Raw genomic sequence first — 19,495 nt, 5'->3', positions numbered from 1 at the left:
TTTTTGGTGTTTTCCTTGCAGGTGTCTTCTACTCTTGCTGCTTTGCGTGTGCGAAGCCGATGTTGGAAATGCCTTTTGGAGTCCTCGCCGGTGCTGCCCAGGGGATGCGGCAAGTGCCCGAAAGCATCCCTTGCCGCAGGCATCCCGCGTGGCCTTTGGGACATCCCAAAGCGTTGTCCCTGCAACTGTCCCCCACTTCAGCCCCTGTCCTCGGCTTCCCGCTGCCCTGACCTGATGCAGCTGTGAGCGCCGGCGCAGACTGAGTTGCTCCGCTCCGTCCGACTGGGATGCTGGAGCTGCGGTCAGGCCCCGTATCCGGGTAATAAGGTTTCCTTGGCGTTTTATCATTGCTAGCGAGTGATTTCCCAGCGTTTCCCCTTTCTCAGGCACAAGCCATCGTTCACCATCTGCTCCTAGTTCTGCAAAGCTACGTTAAACTTCTGCTCAGCTCTTTTAAAAATCCAGCCACGCGACACCACCGTAGCTCTTCTCTTCCAGCCCTGGTATCCTCAAGCCCTGGATCTCATTTTCCCAAGCCCTCTCTTGTCCCGAGCAAGCCACTCACTTCCCGATGGCGCAACCCAGGCCACAGAAGCCCCAGGGAAAATGAAGTTCCTCACCCTTCTCCCATGTGTTGCACCGGCAGCGAGGGGACGGTTGTCCCGCCTAGCCAAGCCGCGCTTTGGCAAGGCAGGCCTAAGCCAGAGCATCACAGGCGAGAGGCAGCAGCCCCCAGACTGGCACCAGGAGGAACCTGCGGGTTAGTTCTTATTCGTATTATTAATACAGCAGCTGAACTTACGCTGTTTTCCAGGTTGCAGACGTGCGTGTGCTTGAAACGGCAGACGGCGACCTGGCGCGGCGGTTAGACTGGTTGTACCGGAACCGTCGTCCTCTACGCCACGTCCCGGCAGCCCCCAGGGACGCCCGCTGCCTGCACCGCCTCGGAAGCACGGTCCCGGCACGAAGGGCCGCGCAGGGGCGGAGCTGGCGCCTCGCCTCGCCGGGGAGATGCCGGCGGGTCGCATCCTTCCCCCGGCTGCGCACAGGATGGTGCCAAGCAGGAGCGTGCGGAGATGCCTCCTGGGCTGCTGCTTTTCCTACTTTTTCCCACAGCCTCAGCAGGCGCTCTTTAAACCGGGGTGTAGCTACCAAGGCATGGGGAAGAGAGATACCAGTATAGACCAGTGCGTGTGGGCTGGGAATTGGGATCTGAGGGTGAAGCCCGGAGCTGGGCAGGGAGCCCATCGCAGAGCGGGCCGGGATGGACTTTCATCCCATGGGCAAAGCCGAGGCCCTGCTGTGCAGGGAAACGCCAGGAAAGCTCTCCTGGGCTGGAGCGCGGGGCCGGGAATTCGGGGCCAAGCTCTGGCTGGGAGCGGGCAGCTTGCCGGTGCAGACGGCGGCGGTGGCGCGGCTGCTCCTCGGGCAGATGGTGTGCTTGGCAAATATTGTGCTGGTGTTTACCCACACGCCGGCAACCGCGGCGAGCGAGGAGCCGGGCACTTCAGCTGGCGGTGCTGGGGAAGGGGCTGGATGCGGCCCCCGAGGGCAGGTTTGCATGCGGCATGTCAGGACTCGCCACCACGGGGGCTTTTGCTCCTGGGTCTGTGCAACGCGGCCGTGCTGGCCCGCGCTTCGCGTGAGCGTTAGGATGCTTAATTAGCACAGCCGATCGTTTGATCGGTACTCGGGCTGCCCCGCGCCCCCCGGTTGGTTTTCCTGTGCCGGTTGCTGGCGCAGCATTGCGGGCCTTGGGCAGAAATTCACCGTCCCCGCAGCTGGCGACCCGCTTCCCACGGCGGGGTGCGAGTGCCCGGGACGGGACTGTCCCCCATCCCGGGAGGGGGAAAATCAAACCTCCCCGCTCCTGACAGGCTGGAGGTCAGGGGAGGGGGTGGCTCCAGGGTTGTGGGACTGGGGAGGCCTGAGCATCCTCCCCGCCCCAGCTGTGTTGCGTTTCTGGTGCTAAACAACTGTGAAAAATAACCCTCTGTATTCGTACACATACATAACCTGGCGGCTCTGCTGACCTGACTCAAATGGACGGGTTTTTCCTCTTTCAGGACAAGCCATCTGGCTGCCGGTACCCAGGAGCGGCGTGGCACCCGGAGCAGCGTTTTTGGCTCCCTGTTGGAAAGATTCGGAGGAATCCCGGGACGTGGCTGCGCTCTGGGCTGGGCTTTGCAGCGGTGACTTTAGCGTACGTGTTGAGCACCTTCCTTTGGGCAGAAAAAAGCAGGGGAAAACGGCTGGTGACCGATTTGTGCCACGAAGGCAGAGTAACACGAGTGCCTGGCATCTCCTGCAAGCACCAGGGCATGAAATGCCCCTCTGAAAGGCCCTTTTGTTGCCTGCTGATGGCTCCCGCTGGGGCTCCTGTGTCCTCCTTGGCGATTCTGTGCAAGCAAAGGCTTTATCCCATATATTTGGCAGGATAAACACCCTGGAGAGGTACCAGCCCGCCCTGGACCGAGCAGTGTGTGTTACCGAGGGGAGGATTCGAGCTGCCCTCAGATAAATGCCCATGCCAGGATGGCTACTAAAGCTAGAAAGGCAAAGGAGCCTAAGAAATGCATGTGAACGCATTAGCCCACAGCAAAGCGCGTGGCAGAGCAGGCAGGGGCGTTAGCAGCCGGCCAGGCTCTGCCCTCTGAGGGGTGCGAGCGAGCCCCTTTCATTTAAAGGTGGGCAAAGCAGCCGGGGCCGGCAGCGCCAGGGGAGAGGAGAGAGAAATCTGCTCCCAAGGGAACAACCGAGTGCAGGGAGAGCCGAAACGGCTCGAGCAAGGCGACGCAGAAACGTGCAGCCGCCTCCGGCTCGCCCGGCCCCGCTGCCGTGGAAAAGGCCGTTTCTGGCCAATATTCAGCTTTGCAGAGCGGGAACACGAGGAGCGGCTTTGTGAATGTCCCCTCTGTGCTCGCGGTCTCCAGGGCCCCTCGGCAGGGTGGGTGACCTGGCTCGGGCTGGGCTCTCCCCGCGCAGGATCGGTGACGGCCGCTGTCTGAAGTGCTTTTTTCCCTTGCTTTCTCGCAGCTAACCTGCCGAGAAGTCGATAACCTGCTGTAGCCACCGACTGATGGAGCTGCTCGAGCGGACAGGTTTGTGTTTGGTATGGAAATGTGCTGCGGGGAGGGGAAGGAGCCGGGGGGAATTTGCCTGAGCCGGCGGCCAAGCCTGAAAATGCAAAACAATCCATATGAGGGGAAAAAAACCCCATATGCAGATGTAGTTAATTTTTTTTCTCGTTTTATAGCACGGCTCTTGAAAGTGGCCTTTGGTTAGAGAAGGAAGGTATCGCCAGCGGGGAAGGGCAGGGCTGCCGTGCACCGGGAGGAGGAGCCGGGGCAGGTGAGGCAGTGGAAAATACCACCGGGCTCCCTGCGGGGTTGCGCTGGTGGGGAGAGATGCAGGGAAACTGGGGTTTCCAGCCGGCATCCCGGTGCCCCCGAGGCAGGGCTGCGGCACGCTGACTCACGCCAGGGGATGGGACAAGTTGGGCTGGGTTTCTGATGGCTTTTGCGTTCGCGAGGACTTGAGAGGGCTTCAGGGCCGGGGAAAACTGCAGTGGTTGGTACAGCAAGCGTAGCAACGCTGCTTTTTCACTCGTGGTCGGGAAAACTCACCCTGAGTGTAATCTCCGACAGAATTTGAGTCCTTGGTGGTGCTTAGTATTAAGGCTGGGTGCGAGAAGGGCCTGCAAAAACGCAAGTCCCGGTTGCTGCTGGGATGGCAGCCGGGGAGAGGTGACGCTGGATGCGGCATTAGTTACGGAGGGGTTTGCCAGAACCCAGCTACGGCCCGTGCCGATGCCCGGCCACCAGCTGCCCCCGCTGTGCCGCCGCTTAGGGAGCGTGCTCCCAGTTTTGTAATTATCGTCCGGATATTGCCTGGAAGGGTTGCTTAGTGGCATCGTAGCATAGAATTGTGCAGAGGTTCCCCGCTTCCGTGCCCCAGAGTAGCCAACGACCCCGTGCATAGCCGCGGCTGTTAATTGTTCGTTAGTAACGCCCCACCAAAGAGGGGGCAGGAGCCGGCGGCTCGGTCCCTGCGGTTCAGCCTGGAAACCACGGGACTGTCTGGCTACGAGGCCAAGGCACGGGGCCAGCAGCCCGGGTGAGGGCCGTACCCGGAACGGCTCTTCCCCGCGAGCGGGCGGTTAACAGGGCACGTTTCTAGAGGGCAGCGGCCGGATAAAAGGGCTTTCCAGGCTCGTTGGGAACACGAGCTCGGCTTTGTGGGGATATTGGCTTTGCCGTGGTGAACGGAGCGATGAGCCCGAGCGGTTGTGGTTCCTCAAAACGGGGCTTCTGCAATCAGCGCTCAGAACCGCTCGTTTGAGGAAAGGCTCTGCTCGTCGGTACGAGCCGGTTTCGTAACGCAGATGCCTCGGAAGCTGCTTTTTAAACTAGAAATGGGGGCTGTGATGCTGGGAGCGCTGTGCGGACCCTGCTGGGAGCGCTGTGCGGACCCTGCTTGGAGCGGGTGACACAACCCGCGGCCCCAGCCGTGACCCCCGCCTGGGACGAGGTGCAGAAAAACCGTATCATTTTTACATGGTGCATGACGGATTGTAGGAATTGCAGGAAGGAAGCGCTGCAGGAGCAGCCTCTGGGGCGCAGGGACCCCCGGGACGCAGGCAGGCTGGAATCCGTCCCCTTCGCACCCCGGTGCGCAACTACCGTGGGAAAGGGAACAAATTTTGCTCGGCTGCCGCCACAGCGCATGGCTTTCCTGACTAAGCTCGTTGTCGCTGGAAGCGCAGACCTCCTGGAGAAGGGGAACCAAAGCCTGTGCAGTTTCCCCCCCAGCTTTCTGAGAACTTTTAGAAAAAAGCGAAAGAAACCACAGCTCCGGAGAGGGGATGGAGGAGAGGCCGGCCAGGCTAATGCGATGTAAAGGGCTTCCAGGAGAGCAAATCCTCCTCTGCCTCTTTTTGGGTCGAGTCTGCAGGGCTGTGTGCGGTCTGTAATTGCCCACAGCCGGGTAAAAGCCGGGGAGATGAGCGGCTGGAAGCGCTTAAGAAGGGAGAGGAGAGGCCGCCCGCACCCCGGACCCCCCCTGCCTGCACCCCGCAGCCCCCCTGCCCGCCTGCCAGCCCGGCCCGGGGCTCTCCGCCGGTTCTAGGTGTTTCCCCGCTTCTCCCCCTCTCCGGTCTCCCGGTTCCCAGCCCCGGCTCCCGCTGCGGGTGGGCCGGAGCCGGGGAGCGCGGCGCCGGGGCCGGGCCCCGCAAGCGCCGCCCCGGGAGGGAGGGCAGGGCAGGGCGGGCCGGCCCGGCTGGGACCCGCCGCCGCCGCCGCCGGAGGTACGTGGGGCCCGGCCGGGGGCGGTGGGACCCCCTGCCCCGGGGAGGGACGGGAGCGGGGCCGGGGAGCCGGGGCGGGCTCGGTCCCGCCGGGCCGGGGAGCGGGACCGGGACCGGGGCGGGCTGGGCTCGGTCCCGCCGGGGCAGGGGACGGGAGCGGGGCAGGCTCAGACCCAGGGCAAGGGGCAGGACCAGGCTGGACTCGGACCCAGGGCGGGGGGCAGGACCCGGCTGGGTGTAGTCCTGCAGCTTGGCGGGGCTGGGCGCCCCCCGGCGTGGGGGCCGTGGGGTCTCCGAGGGGAGCGAGGGGGCCCTGGCCGCTGGCCGGAGCTCAGCCCGAGCTGGGAAAGGTGAGAGCGGCCCCGGGGAGAAGCTGCCCGCAGCAGGGCTTCGGCGAGCGGGCAGCGGCGGGTCGGGGCGTCGGTGGCGTGGGGGTCCGTCCCTGCCATCGCCCCTTCGAGACGCGTGGGCTTGGGGCGCCCCGTCGGCGGGTACCGGGGCGGCTTTCCTAAGAGCGGGGAGCAGAGGAGCCGTCCTTTTGGGACGGCTCGGTGTGGAGAGGAGGGAAGGGTGCGAGACGAGCCCCGCGCCAAACCCACCGGTGTCTTTGCGGCCGGCTCCTAGGGCTGGCGGCACGGCCGGGCAGTCACGGATCGCCATCGCTCAAAGGCGTCAGTCCCTGGGGAGGTGTAAGGGACGGTGCCTGCTTGGAAAGCAAACAAAGACAAAGAGAAGGAACCCGGCGCAGGGCTGGTCCGTGTTGGGCTGTTTGTGAACTGAACGCCAGTCAGCAGGGTTTCAGTTCTTGCTATCCCGTCAGTACGGCAAAGGAAAGAGCGGCTTGGAGCCTTAAAGGGCTCTGGCAAACCTGCGAACATCTCCCGAGTGTTGCTTTAGGAAGAAATCCCACCGGGAAAGCGAGTTAGCAATGGCAGCGGGTGTTCTGCAGCTGGTGGAGCCACGGCCCCCGGCGTGCGTGGTTAGTCACCCTAGGTGTGTGCCGGGGCGGCACGCCCTCCTGCACTGCCGGTGTGGGGTACGCGGGCCGCGGTAGTCGCGATTATTGTAGGAGTTCCTATCTCTGCCTGCTGCGATGATTAACTCCTGTATTGTCTCGACGGGCACGGGAAGCATCGCCGTATCCCTGGGTTTGGAAGGCAAGGTCGGGTAGGGAAGCCCGGCAGGCGGGTGTTTCTCGGGGGCTGCGAGTTTCGGTAGCCCGGTGCTGGTGGCTGGGAGGGGAGGAAGCAGGGGAGCCCGCACGAAGCGTGGCCTCTGTCACAGCACCTCGCCAGGCTGGGAGTGCTGGGATGAGTAACTGCTGGGGGGGGGTGGGGGGTTCGTTGACTTCTGCTGGTAGCTCTGCCTGGTTGATTTTTTCCTTCCGAGCCAGCTCTGCACGTCTGTGTGCATTGGGTGCGATGCCGGTGTGCGTCTGCCCCGTATTGACCTGAAAACGGGCTGTCTCGGGATTGACAGGCCACCCAATAGCAGTAGATTGGGGTGCCTCGCTGCTGGTGGGGGTTGCCTGCGAGGGAAACCCGTGTCGAGGGTCGCCTGCACCCTGCTAAGGCTCCCCGGGCCTGGGGGAGCAGCACCCGCCCTCGGCAGCGGGTCCCGAAGCGGTCGTCTGCAAAGACACCGGTATTGGCTTTTTGGAGGCGATGTGGCGGGGGCGAGCGTCTCCGAGCCCGGCGTAGCTGGGTTTGTTGGGAAGCACGGCCGCGGGAGCAGAAATCAGCGGCTCTGCGAGCACAGCCCGCGTGTGACGGGCTGCCCTCGACTTTGCGTGGCGGAGCCTGGGTGAGATGAAGCTGCACCAGGAGGTTTGGTCCCGGCTTTCAGCTACCGGTGGGCTTTCAGGCTCCTTAAAGCTCCTCCGGCACAGACGTCGGCCGCTGCTCAGTGGGATACAGCAGCGTTGCATCGCTCTGTGAGGTAGCTGAGCATCCTGCAGCCGTCCAAGGCGCTGGACATCTCGGCGTGATGGCCAGAAAGGGAAACCTCGCGGGTGGCAACGAGGAACGCGTGGGTGTGGGGATGCTGAACCCAGCCCTCAACCAAAATGACTCGGAAGTACGTGAGATGCCTTTGATTTTATCTGTGGGTAATTACACGGGTGAGAAAATCCTGGGGAAGGGAAGTGCCTGGGGAAGGAGGGATGTTTGGCTGTCGATGCCCTGAAGATAGCTGAGTGTCGGTGACGCTCAGCATAGCTCGGCGCCGCAGCACTGCCCGCAGCCACGCTCCCATGGAGATCCTGGGAGGCCAGGGCCGGGCAGGGCTGTCTGCTGGCACTCCCGGCCAGAGCCCTGGCGGAGCGATCCCTCCGGCAGCCCAGGTACGTGTCTGTCTCCCCAACGCGTTTCTTGTTCGCAGCGTATTTCTGAGGCAGAAACTTGTGTCGAGGCTCTGCCAAAGCAGCTGAATATCCTGCGTGAGCTGCGCGGGTAGCGTGCAGCGGCGTAATCCCCCGGCAAACCTCCGTCCCTATCAAAGCCCCTGTGGCCGGCTGGCTAAGCACTGCTGCTTTGTGCCTGGCTGCCGCGCGTCGCTGGGCTGCTGGGCCGGCTCCGTCCCTGCCCTGTGTCGCCCGTCTCTCCCTTTCTGCCCCGTTGGCTCCTCTCTGCCGTCTGCAGCAGGTTTTGTTTGGGGGTCTTGCTCGTTGGCGAAGGCTGTTTGGAAAGCGCCGGGAGAGGGGATGCTGTGTCGGGGCGCAGCGAGATGAAGGACGTTGCTGAAAACCCAGGCTGAGGATGAGGAAGGTGGCGCTGGCGAGGCCGATGGCAGTGTGGCATCCCGGGTTAGTGGCTTGCAGCAGCGGAGCCCTGGGGAGGGGAGATAAGGCTCCAGAGGCTCCCGTGGTGTGACAGGAGCTGCTGAAAGCACTCTAGGAGGGCTGGGAAGGGCTCCGAGGCAGCGGGAATGGCGGATTCGGCCTCGGCAGGCATCAGAAGGGCAGATGGATGATGTCTGCCAGCGTTGAAAGGCCCCGGAGGAGTGTGTGTTATCTGGCACGGAGACGGGGCGAGGCCACAGACCAAAAACCATGGGAAGGCTGCTGGGAGGAATGGCTTTATCTACGGCAGGAAACAGCAGAATAGGAAAAATAAAAAAAAAAGAAAAAAAAAAAAGCCAATGACAATTAAGAGAATCAACTGAAACCAAACACAAAGGTGCAAAGTGGAGTCAAAAGGAAAGCAGGAAGGAGACAAAGTCAAAGCGCTGGGATTTTCCCAGGCTGGCGTGCTTTCCCAGGCCTTGGTGCACAGGGTAGGCTAGCAATTCAGCTCCCTTTTTTAGCCCGAGGAGAAGCAAACGCCCCAAAGCCCCCCATCTCGGGGTGAGCAGAGCCTGGCCGGGCGGTGGTTTTGGCTGGCACCAGCTACGTGTGCGAGCCAGGCTGGGGAAAAGCCACGGGATGCCGCTCACGCAGCGGGCTGGGACGCGGCGAGGGCTCGCCGTCTCGGTGGCTGCGGCAGCGTTATCCCTAGGAATACACGGCAGCGTCCTTAAATAGAAATTGAAAAGGACTCGTGGTCCGAGTCCGTTACTGGTTTGTAGCAAGTAGTGCTCTGACGGCCGTAATGAAATTATGGGGAGAAAAAGAGGCTGGCAGGCAGTTTCCCCTACCTCGATGGCAAAGTTCAAGCTAATGGCTGGCTGCTGCGTAGTGACGGATAAGGCTCGGGGGATGCGATTACTGTAGCTTGTGTGATCCGTGCCAGCTCCGAAACTGGCGGCGACTTGATCACCCGCCTGTGTCCGGAGTTAGGAAGGAGGCAGCGGTGGGGGCAGATGCCCTCAGCCGGAGAAGGGCCGGGTGCCGTGTTGTGCAAATGGGGCGTTTTGCGAGCCCCGTTGCTGTTATTCTGCAGCCGTCAGCATGGCTGCGGTGGCCGGCCGGGCGGATTGCAGCATCCTGAGCCCGGGAGTGGGCCGGGCAGCCTTTGCTTTCCCGTGACACCCTTGTTTTGCAGGAAGCCGCAGGGCCGGGGCCGGGGACCCTGGGCTCCCCTCCGGGTGGGCTGGCGCCGGAGCGGGACGGGGGGGAGCGCCTTGTGTGGAGTTTTAAGAAAACACTGCTGCTCGCCTGGTGCTGTCTGCAAGAGTGCAATCGAGGAGGAGTTGGTAAAAATAAAATAAGCAGAGGTGGTGCACTAGCTCTCGAAACGTCTGTACAGAACGCAAAGAGCAACGAATGTGGGTGCATTCCTGTGCGTTCTTGGCAGGAAGGATAAGCAGCAAAATGTGGGAAAGCCCTGACGGTCTGCGGGGGCTGTCCCGCCAGGTCTCTGTATTCCCTGGTGAGATGCTCTCAAGCGGGCTGGGTATTTGTCCAAATAAACAGGAACCGGCCGAATCAGCAGCAACGCTGCTTTTCCCAGTTCAGCTGGGCATCTCTGGGCATTTCTCTCGCCGCCTTCCCCGCTGGGGCTGGGGAGTTCCCCGCATCCCCTGAGCTGCATCTGGCCAGAAACATCTCTGCTGTGGGGGCAGGTATAACATGGGCAGCGAGAAGGGCCAAAAAAAAGAGCAAATATTGCCCGAGTCCTGATCGCGACCTGTTGGTTTTCTGACTGCGCGTGGGGTTTGGCGTTGCTGGTGGGTTGAGCCCTTGTGTAACGAGGGCTCCATGCAAGGTTCTTGCCGCTGCAGGAATGGTTACGGAGCAGGAGCTTGTGAGGACGCGCTGCGGTCACCGATGAGCAGGGAAGAAGGTTAATGAGAAGGCTGTCAGGGTGTAAGCATGAAGATGCAGGTAACGCCTCGCATGCTGGCGCTGCTGCGGAGGAGCTAATGTGGGGCTGTCTGTCCCCTGGAGCCGGGGCCGGGCAGAGGGGTGAAGCCCGGCCTGGCTCAGTGTTACCCCCGTCTCTGATCATCTCACCCGACCCAGGGCTGGGGCCGAAGCCCCAGGACTTCAAGGCCCACCTCCAGACGGCGTAAAGCTCTCTGGAAATGACCGCGCATGAGCAACCGATCGCCAGCGTTGAGGTTTGCTGTTGAAAGGAGCCAGAGGACCTCGTGGCTGGGACTGGGGAAGGGGTGGGTGCTGAACCGCCGCCTGCCCTGGGAGCAGCTTGGGAAGAGGGGGAGCTGTGGCTCTGGTCATCTGATGTAAGCTAACATGCAGTGGGGCCTCAGTTCCTTGGATGTGTGGAGAAAAGATTGTTTTCCCCTCCAAATTTTCCAGAAAATGAGTCTTGTGTTTTACAGCTGGCGCTGGAGGCGCACACTGGTTTTTGGAGGCAGGCTCCAAGGGGACGTGTCGCTCCGTGGTGGCGCGCTGCGAGCTGCGCATCGTGCTCCGGCTCCTCCTTGGGAGCGAGGAAGCCCTGGAGCTCAGCGCGAGTGAGCTCGTCCCGTGCCCTGAGACTGCGTCGGGGTTTGACCCGTTCCCCGAACTGCAGACTCATCTCTCGTGATCCCGTGACAAAGGTGTTGCTGCTGGAGCGTGAGCGGGGAGGTGATGTCATGGGAGGGGAAAAATCCAAAGGTTGCGGAGGGCAGAGGAGCGTGGGTGCCGCCGTGGGCAGTGATGGGTGTCGTGCTTCCTCGTGAGTCACCCTGACGGGGCTGGCGTTTCCCCGGGAGGGCTGAGGCGTGGAGCACGATCCGGGGCTGACTCCGTCGGCGGGTCTGTGTCCCCGTGGCGGGACCGTTGTCGCGGAGGGAAGATGCTATGTGCTGCCGCCCCGCCTGCGTGCCCGTGCCAAAAGCCTTCGGGGTGCGTTCAGGCGTGTTGGCGTGTGGTGCTTGAGAAGGGGCTTACCCCGAGTCCTCCCGTGCCGAAGTAACAGTCGGAAACGTCCCAAGAGAAGTCACAAAAAGCATCCCTTGGCTCTGGCAGCCTGCAGGGAGCCGGTGAGAAGCGCGGGAAGCCCGGCCGAGCCTGGAGGAGGCGTGGGTACTCCCGGCTTTGCAGCTGCGCCGGTGCAGTTTAATGATTCGGAGATCCTGGTATAAATCATTGCCAGCACAGCGCAGGGCCGCAGGCGTGCGTGGGACGGAGGTGGGTCTGGCTGCAGGGAAGACCCCGTGCCGCGGGTGGAGGGAAGAAGACGTGGGCAGGCGGGGGCTGGAGCGCTTGGCTGCCACTCGCCTGCCTGACGGAGCGGTGAGGTTGGCAACGGGAGCCCCGGCTCCGCAGCACCGGTGAGCTGGGGGGGCAAGAAGAGAGCGGGCTTGCCTGACATGGTGTAAGGGCGGTGAGTACGGGCTGGGTGCTTGGGGCTTTGCACAGTAGGAGAGTGCTCTGGAGCAGTTTTGGTAAACAAATTGGGGGAAACTGTGGAGGAAAAATTAAAGTAGAAATTATTAAACAGTGCAACCACAGAGCAGGGAATTTCTCCGTTGGTGGATCTGGCAGGACGGCAGATATGTGTATGTGTGCTGCTCCACCCGGTCTGGTCGGGACGGCCGCAGCAGATGCCGCCTTGGCGACGCAGTACCGGAGCAAGGTGTTTGGGGCCAGGCAGTGGTTGGTTTGGGGCTTCCCCGGTACAGCACCCTTTCACCGTGCTGCCCGGTGTCCGTCTCGGCGGGGCTGCCCCCGCTGCTCCAGGCAGCGCTATGGATGCTGGACCCGAGACAGAGACAGCAGCAGCTCCCTGCTCCGGCCCCCGACGTCGGGGCACCGGGGTTCTTGCTAAAGCAGCGATAGGAGCGCGCTCTGGAAAGCCAAAAGGAGAGCTAATTCAATGGAGAGACAGACTTGTAGGTCAAGTCTCCTGCTTTAAGCTGATTTGCCTGGGCTGCAGGGCAGCACAGTGAGGGATCTGCGTGAAACTTTCAGGCGCAGAGATGATGGAGAAGCTGAAATCCGGTCTGCTTCCAGGGGTGGGGTGCCCAAGGGAAGCCAGAGAGATGGGGAATGGGCACGGAGGTTTAGACACCACATGTAAACGTTACCAGCCCCGCGTGTTTTCTGTGCCCACCATGCGTGCAGCGCAATCTCCCTGCCCCAAAGCCGTGACAGCAGCTTGCAAGTGAAATCTCTTCTGGCCGATGTCTGTTTGTGAAACGCTGCCAAATAGCAGGGAGACGGGAGCCCCTTTGGATAAATATGTCAGGAAAAACCCAACGGCCGCCCATACGGATGAGTTTGGAAGACCCAAACGGAGAAGCAGGGGTGCAGATAAATCAGAGCCTCGGTGGCCCTCGCCACAGGCTCGGGCATCACCGGCGCGGCCGGGAGCGGGGACTGATGCAGCAGAGGGTGGACGAAGGACGAGGACGCGTGATGCAATTTGCCTTGTGCGTGATTTTCTGAGCCTGCACGGCACGGCGAGCGTGCGGGGAGTTTGCAGGTGCTCTCTGGAGCAGAGGGGGCTGTTTGGGAAGCGTGGGATGGAGACAGCGCTCGACAGAGGCGTCGATCCCCGCAGCGCATGCTGTGCCCCGCTGGCAGGGGCAGGCAGGGCACGGGCTGGCAGGCAGGCAGAGAGCAAAGACTTTGTGTAGGAGGGCAGAGGCCGCTCTTGGGACTGGCAGTCGCAGGCTCCGAAGCGCTCAGGTAGGATGGGCTGCCGAGTGGTGGTGGCTCTCGGGACGCTGGTGAGGACCTTTGGGATGTAGCGTGTGCCCCATCCTCAGTAGCTGCTTGCTAGGACCGAATTAAAGCTGAGGGCAGGTTAGGCGGGCAGAGGATGCCTTCCCAAGGGGCAGACGGTGCTGCACGGCAGCAGGGCTGGGCTCGGTGCTGAGCCGTGCCGTGGGGAACGGAGGGCTTGCCCTTGCCTGCCTGCCGGCAGCTCCCGTCGGGCAGGGCTTGGCAGCTTGTGTTCACCCGGTAACCCCGGCCAGGCCTCCCCGGATCTGCACGAAGGCCAACAACGCCCGTGCGGGGCCGGGGCTGCGCCTAATGGGGCAGGGACATCCCTCGGTGAGCCTCCGAAGCGGCGCCGGGGCACAGACGGACGGCGAGTGGGCTGCGATGGGGAAGTTGCTTTGCAGCTTTCTCCTTTCTGGGCTTGCGTGCGTGTCTTATCCTGTAAGCGGCTGGAGCTGGTCTGTTTTCTGGGAATGCCAGTTTATTCAGGCCCTTGACCCTGTGAACTAGGTTCGCGCTTGAGCTAAACAATCAAATGTGAAGCTTGGGACCATTGAACTGGACGGCCGTGCTGAAGGGCGAGGGCATACGCGGAGGCAGCACGCAGCACAGCATAGCCCGGGGCGACTTATGGAGCAAACAAGCGTCGAGAAGCCAGGGCTGGGGAGGAAAGGAGAATACCGGGGCACGTTCACAGGGCTGCGTGTGGGTGTTGGCACACGCGTAAAACTGGGAGGCTGCTGCAAGGCTCGCTGGGGTGGAGATGGGGGAGCTTTGCTGCAGGGATCGGAGTGACTCGCCCGTGGTTTGCAGGAAGGGGTTGTGCTCGCAGCCGCTGTCTTTGCAAGCCCAAGGTCAGGGGGGCGAGCGGCCAGGAGATGTGGTTCCCTGTGTTTATTTTTGGAAAGGGAGCACATCAGGTCCTGGCGACTCAGGAAACGCAGACGTTCAATCCAGGCGGTGGAGGAGGAGTTCCCACCCGTGGCCCTGCTGGTCGGGACCAGCAGGGCTCGGACGGCCCCGAGCCCGCCGCTGTCAGCGGGATGCAGGCAGGGGACTCGCTGTCAGCGTGCGTTGCTGCGGGGTGGGTGAGCACTGGGCCCGCGGGGCTGTGCCGAGGGCTCGCTGTCGGAGCAGCCCTTGCCGGCAGCGGCCAGGGGAAGCCGCGGGGGTGGCTTGGCTGGGAGAGCGGCAGTTTTGCTTTCTCTTCTCCGGGTAGGGAGGCATTGTAGGGCAGGCAGCCAGCGCCGCAAGCAGCCCTGCTCCATCTGAAGCAGGGGGAAAAGAGAAGTTGTACGCTAGAGATTTGTGTCTGAGCGGTTTCAGGGTGGTTCGCATTGATAGTGGCTCTTTGTCTAAGGCAGCAGAGCTCCGTAAAGCAGGGAGCGTTTCTATAAGCAGTGAAGTTGGGGGGGGGGCAATTTTTTTGGTGCCGTGAAGCAGTCAGTTATCGGGCTCCCAAGGATGGTTAATCTCAGTCCGCAGCAAACGTTAGTAATTCTGTTCTTTCCTAAGGTTGCTGGATATTACAGCGGAGAAAGTAGCAAAGGGTCAGCTACGGTCCTGCTGCCGACTGCCGTGTTGCGTCCTGACGTGCTCTCCGTAGGCGCGGTGGAATTAGGTTTCCAGCATTAGCGGAATAAAACGATGTTACTGTGGCCACCGAAACGGTAGCTGCCCAGGCTTTGCATCCCGCCGTGCACTAACCATCGCTTTCCTTCTCTTCGCAGAGCTTGCCGCCTGCCGTGGGAGGGGACCGCACGCATGCTAGCAGGCCTGCAGCCGCCCCGACGCGAGCCATGCTGTAAGGTGGGGGCAGCCCGGCCGGCCAGCCAGCAGCAGGAGCGATGGCCCAGTCTCGGGCCAACGGCTCGCACTACGCCCTGACGGCGATCGGGCTGGGGATGCTCGTCCTCGGCATCATCATGGCCGTCTGGAACCTCGTCCCCGGCTTCAGCCCTGACGACAAACCCGCCGCCCACGCCGGGAACAGCAGCAAGCCCGACCACGGCTCCGGAGGCATTTTGAAGAGCAAGACCTTCTCGGTGGCGTACGTGTTGGTGGGAGCGGGCGTGCTGCTGCTGCTGCTCTCCATCTGCTTGAATATCCGGGACAAGAAGAGGCAAAGCGAAGACATTGCTTGCGTGCAGCACCCAGCCTCTGCGGAGCCCTCGCACCAGGAGGACAGGTGAGCCTTTTTGGGGAGAAAGGGAGCGGGACTGAGCGTAGGCACGACACTAGAAGCCGTTATTCTCCCTCGAGGAGGTCAGGAGCACAGAGAGTAAGGCTGATAGCAGCATGTGCTAAAATAAAGGCAAGCCCGTCTCACGGTTCAGGGGTCAAATACCCTTTAGAGATCAGGAAGGAACGATGCCGGCTGTATTTGTGGTGCTGTAGGTGAAAGGAAGCGTTGTTTGCATGTAAGCCGGGGTCTAGACGGAGCCGTGGCCAAGCTGGCGTTGCTGAGACGTGCCGCTCCTGGCTCGGTCAGTCCCCAAGCAGCACGCTGAGAGGTAACGCTGGGAGCTGTGGTTAATGGTTAACGCAGAAGGGGGGGGATCGTTGCTGCAAGCCAGGCAAGCCGGGCGAGGAGCAGGAGAGGTAGGACGGGCTATCTCACCAGGTGCAGCCGGAGGTGCCGAGCAGCCTTTCGGTGGCGGCTGCAGCAGCGTAGGCAGTGGCTGGAAATGGAGTTTTGACCCGGAGAAAGTCTGCAGGGCTCTCCTGGTTGCTCAGGGAACTCCGACGAGCAGAGCAAAGGCTGCTGCTGCAGCAGGCGCGGTCTGAACAAACACAAGGGCGCGGGTGAAGTCCTCGGCCGTCTCGGTGGCCTGGGGAATCGGCGCGGTCCTCGGTGCGGGCTGTGCCTGTGCGGAGAGAGGCAGTGGGGCGTTGGGACGAGGTGGGGTGCGAGGGGGCAGGCGGAGACGATGGATCTGCTGGCTGCTGCCTCGGGAACGCTGCGGGGGAGAGCTGCCGTCGGTGACTGCAGGGAATCACTCTGTGTGCAGATCGGCCCAGAAAACTGGTTTTCCCTATGAGAGTGTAAAGGTAACATCATCATGCCAAAGAAACGCCAAGTATATGTGTGCAGGCACCTGTGGCATAGATGGTAAAGGATTGCCGAGCAGAACGTCTTTGCGGAAAAACTCAAGGTAGATACCCAACCCGAACGACATCTGCGTGGCAAAGGCAGAGGGGTGATGTCCCTTTCAAATGTGTTTTGACTGAGCGTCGAGAGGGGAGGAGAGAAATCGGTGTTTGGCTGGGGGAAGAAATCACTGCTGTGCAGTAGACCAAGAGGTTCTGTGGGCAAAGGAAGCAAGGGGTGATCCGAGAGGGACGTATGCCGCAAGGAAAGCGAAACGTGCCTGAATAGAGGCGGGGCTGTGGCTTGTTCTGTCAAACGCAAAGGAACCGGTGTATCATGTAGAAGGGCAAAGACGTTGTGAAGGTTTGGGGGGGTGGGGAGGTGGTCTTATGGTTTTATTCTCGGCTCTCCACCCCCTACCCACAGTGAAGCTGAAATGATGTGCTATCGATAGTCCTAATTTGTTCCCTTGTAGTCAAGAAGAGGACGAAGATGTGTCTTCCCAGTACTATGTCCCCAGCTACGAGGAGGTGATGAACGTGGGCTACTCTGAGCCCAGAGACTCGGACAGGAGCCACAGGATCAGCGTCTCCCTGCCCTCCTACGAATCGCTGACGGGGCTCGACGAAAGCTCCCAGCCGCCGGGAGCCGCCGGCGCAGAGCCCGGCACGGAGCGGCAGCCCGGCCGGCCCAGCTCGCGCCTGAGCAAGCGCCTGAAGCCGCTGAAGGTCCGGAGGATCAAGTCGGAGAAGCTGCACCTGAAGGACATCAGGCTGAACCTCGCAGAGGGGAACAGCACCGCCCCTATCACGATAGAGCCGCTGACCCCTCCGCCCAAGTACGAGGAGATCCTGGAGAAAGCGCCAGAGAGCCAGCAAATGTCCTGAAGACGAGGAACCTGTGATGCTGCTGGGGTTTTTTTGGTTTGGGTTTTTGTTTTTGTTTTTTTTTTTTTAAAACAACCACACGAAGAGGGGCTCGGTCTGTGGGCGCAGAAGCGGTCAGGGCTCCCTGGAAGCTGCGATGCGGAGGACACGATGGGTGCGTAGCGCTGCGGCACGGGGACAGGACAAGCTTTCCCCGGGACGGGGGTTGACAAAAGACCGTGGGGAAAGACACCCGAACGCCGATAGGTCTGCTGCTCGGAAGTCAATGAAGGCTGGAAGCGCCGCAAGTGCAGTCTGTGGTGTTTTACGCAAGGACCACCCAACGTATCTTCTTGCCTCCTCTCCCCCGTGCCCCCGGCAAGACTGTTCCAAGCCACCAAACTGAGAGCGAGCAAGGAATTTGCAAGTGGAAAAGGGAGACGTTCCTTTTTTAGGGTGTCCTTTTGCTTCTGAGTAAGGGAAACCGCGGTGCCAGAGTAGCCCTGCAGCTGTCCCCCGCTCCCTTCTGGGCTTGGGGGGGTGGCCCAGGGTGGCCCAGAACCCAGCTCCTGCCAAGGGCTGTGCTGGCTGGTGGGAAGTGGGATGAAAGGGGCCCTGTGCTCCTCAGGGAGAGGATGGATTTGTCGCCTCGCTAGCTTTCGGTGCTGCATTTTGTGCTCGGATGCGAAGGGACGGTCTGCTGGAGGCAAGTGGGGGTTGGGAGCTGTGCGAGCGCACCGCTGCCGGCAGGTGTGCAGGGTGAACCGACTGCTGAGCGTGCTGTGCGAGCAGACCTGTTTGAAATAAATATTTTGTACATTGCGCTTGTGTGTGTGTGCGCTCGTGCGCGGTTGGCCCTCCCGAAGGTTTGCAAGCCAGAGCGGTATCAAAGCAGTCGGCCGTTTTAGGGTGGACGCCGCTCCCGGGCTTCCAGCAAAGCCATCGACAGGAGTCCGTCAGCACGGTCAGCCACGGGCTCCCTCGAACGGTCTGAATTGTGATGGCGTGGGCAGAGAGCAGCATCTGGCACGAATTCGTAGCTGGCGTCAGCATGGCCCATCTGCCCTCTGCCTCTGGGCTGCCGATACGGCTGCGGCTTTCTTGGGACGATGCCGATTTCGATGTAGGTAAGGACCGTTCACCCGAGGTTGACTTGGCAACGTGGCTGATGTATAAGGTACGTACGAGAGGAGTGCAAGTGACCAAAACGAAGGCAAAGAAGAGATGCTGGTGCAAATCCACGTAACAGTTTGTCTCGTTAGTTATGATTTCATATTGCATCTCCTAATTTCTGTTGTTGTGCCACAGGAATTTCACTTTGCTGTGCCCCAAGGCATGATCTCAGGTGGGTAAAATAGCATTAATAAAGAAGGGACTCCCTTAGTGAAGAGAAGGAGGGGGAAAAAAGTAGAAGACTGGACCGCAGCCTGAGGGACTTGGGGTGGGGGGTGATCCCATGTGGCTCTTGGCGAGGGGTTGGAAAGGTGGTGCAGCCCCTTGGAAGCTGCCTCCCAGGCGCGTGTGCCCCCAAGAGCCCGGCCGCAGCGGGAGGCAAGGCCTGACGTCCTCTCTCCCGGGGGGAGAAACACAACCCTAACAGTTGCCTTAGAAAATCTGGGTAAATATCATGGTAATAAAGCGAAGCCTCTGGTCCGAGCAGTTGGGAGTTGACGTTGCGTGGAGCTTCTTTACCAGAAAGTCCCAGTTAATGAACCAGACTGGTGAAAGCAGCAGCTTTCCCAACATCTCATGTGGGAAAAGAGCTGGACAAATGACACAAAGTGCAGTGACTGCAGCGAAACGGGCTGTGACTAATGTAGTATAATTAGGCAAAAAATGCCCGCAGGGCTAATGAGCATCTCCGGCTACTTGCAAACTTGCCCTCTGATGGTACGTGGAAAGCAGAGGGCGATGTGGGACGTGGAGGAGTGCGAGAGCTCCCAAAGCTGTGACCATCGCTGCCCTAGGATGGCTCGTCCCTGGGTGACATTGAGGCGGCACTGTAATACATTGTAAGAGAACAGGTCATCCCGAAGGTGGGCGTGACGGAGATGGTTTTCCCAGGTAAGAGATGCCGGTAGGTGAGAAGTCGGGATGTGTTTCCCCATTCGGTTTTTAAGAGTGCACGTATATCCCGGCATCTCCGGAAGGTGACCCACGCTCAATGGCAACTCACAAGATGTGCAGGCCTGTTATTAACGCGGCCGAGGAAGCCTGGTGGTGGTTAGTTGTAAGAAGCATCGCCGCAGCGCCGGATTGGGGCTGGAAAACCTCGGCCGCTGTGTTTAGCGCAAAGCCCTTGCAAGGAAGGGAAGGGACGGAAACGCTGGCGGTGGGGGCCACCCACTGCCTACATGCCGCAGTACTGCTCTCGGGTTCCCAGAGCAGCGCTCCTTTGCAAATCTGCTGATTCTGTCTCTAAAATAAGCAAGATAAAATCTTGCAGGACTTGCTAGCTGTTTTCCTCTAGGAGTTTTTTTTGTTTGCAGGTGCCGGGGGTGTGGAACGGCCATGGCGCAGCTGGCCGTGCCCCCGGTCAGCAGAGCGGCCCCTTTATCTGGGGCGGGCGTTCAGGTCCTGCCAAGCATCGGAGCAGCCCGGGGAATTGCAGGTAACCTTTGTTTGCAGTTTGTTTGTAGATGAGCAATTTATTTTTGGGGGAAAGCGCTGTAGTTTTG

The 19,495-nt window shown here is 61.1% G+C and overlaps 1 protein-coding gene across 12 annotated transcripts; it reads left to right on the top strand.

The window, feature by feature from the left end:
- Window positions 1-3,327: 3,327 nt before the first annotated feature.
- Window positions 3,328-17,639, top strand: TMEM51 (transmembrane protein 51). 12 transcript variants are annotated; one of them, XM_087755531.1, is made up of 4 exons: window positions 3,328-3,351; window positions 14,591-15,048; window positions 15,872-16,015; window positions 16,427-17,639. In XM_087755531.1, the coding sequence occupies exons 2-4, from the start codon at window positions 14,708-14,710 to the stop codon at window positions 16,836-16,838; spliced, it is 897 nt and encodes a 298-aa protein (XP_087611657.1). In that variant the 5' UTR covers window positions 3,328-3,351; window positions 14,591-14,707; the 3' UTR covers window positions 16,839-17,639. The 12 variants fall into 12 exon arrangements, with proteins under 12 accessions (XP_087611657.1, XP_087611665.1, XP_087611662.1 ...); XM_087755539.1 differs by lacking the exon at window positions 3,328-3,351 and adding an exon at window positions 5,291-5,305; XM_087755536.1 differs by lacking the exon at window positions 3,328-3,351 and adding an exon at window positions 5,528-5,655.
- Window positions 17,640-19,495: the final 1,856 nt, after the last annotated feature.

This window comes from Nipponia nippon, unplaced genomic scaffold (genome assembly GCF_047370975.1).
Source record: "Nipponia nippon isolate SJK-2023a ecotype South Korea unplaced genomic scaffold, ASM4737097v1 scaffold_19, whole genome shotgun sequence".
NCBI lineage: Eukaryota > Metazoa > Chordata > Aves > Pelecaniformes > Threskiornithidae > Nipponia > Nipponia nippon.
Note: the sequence above shows the minus strand (reverse complement) of the source record. Positions and strands in the feature narration are given on the sequence as shown.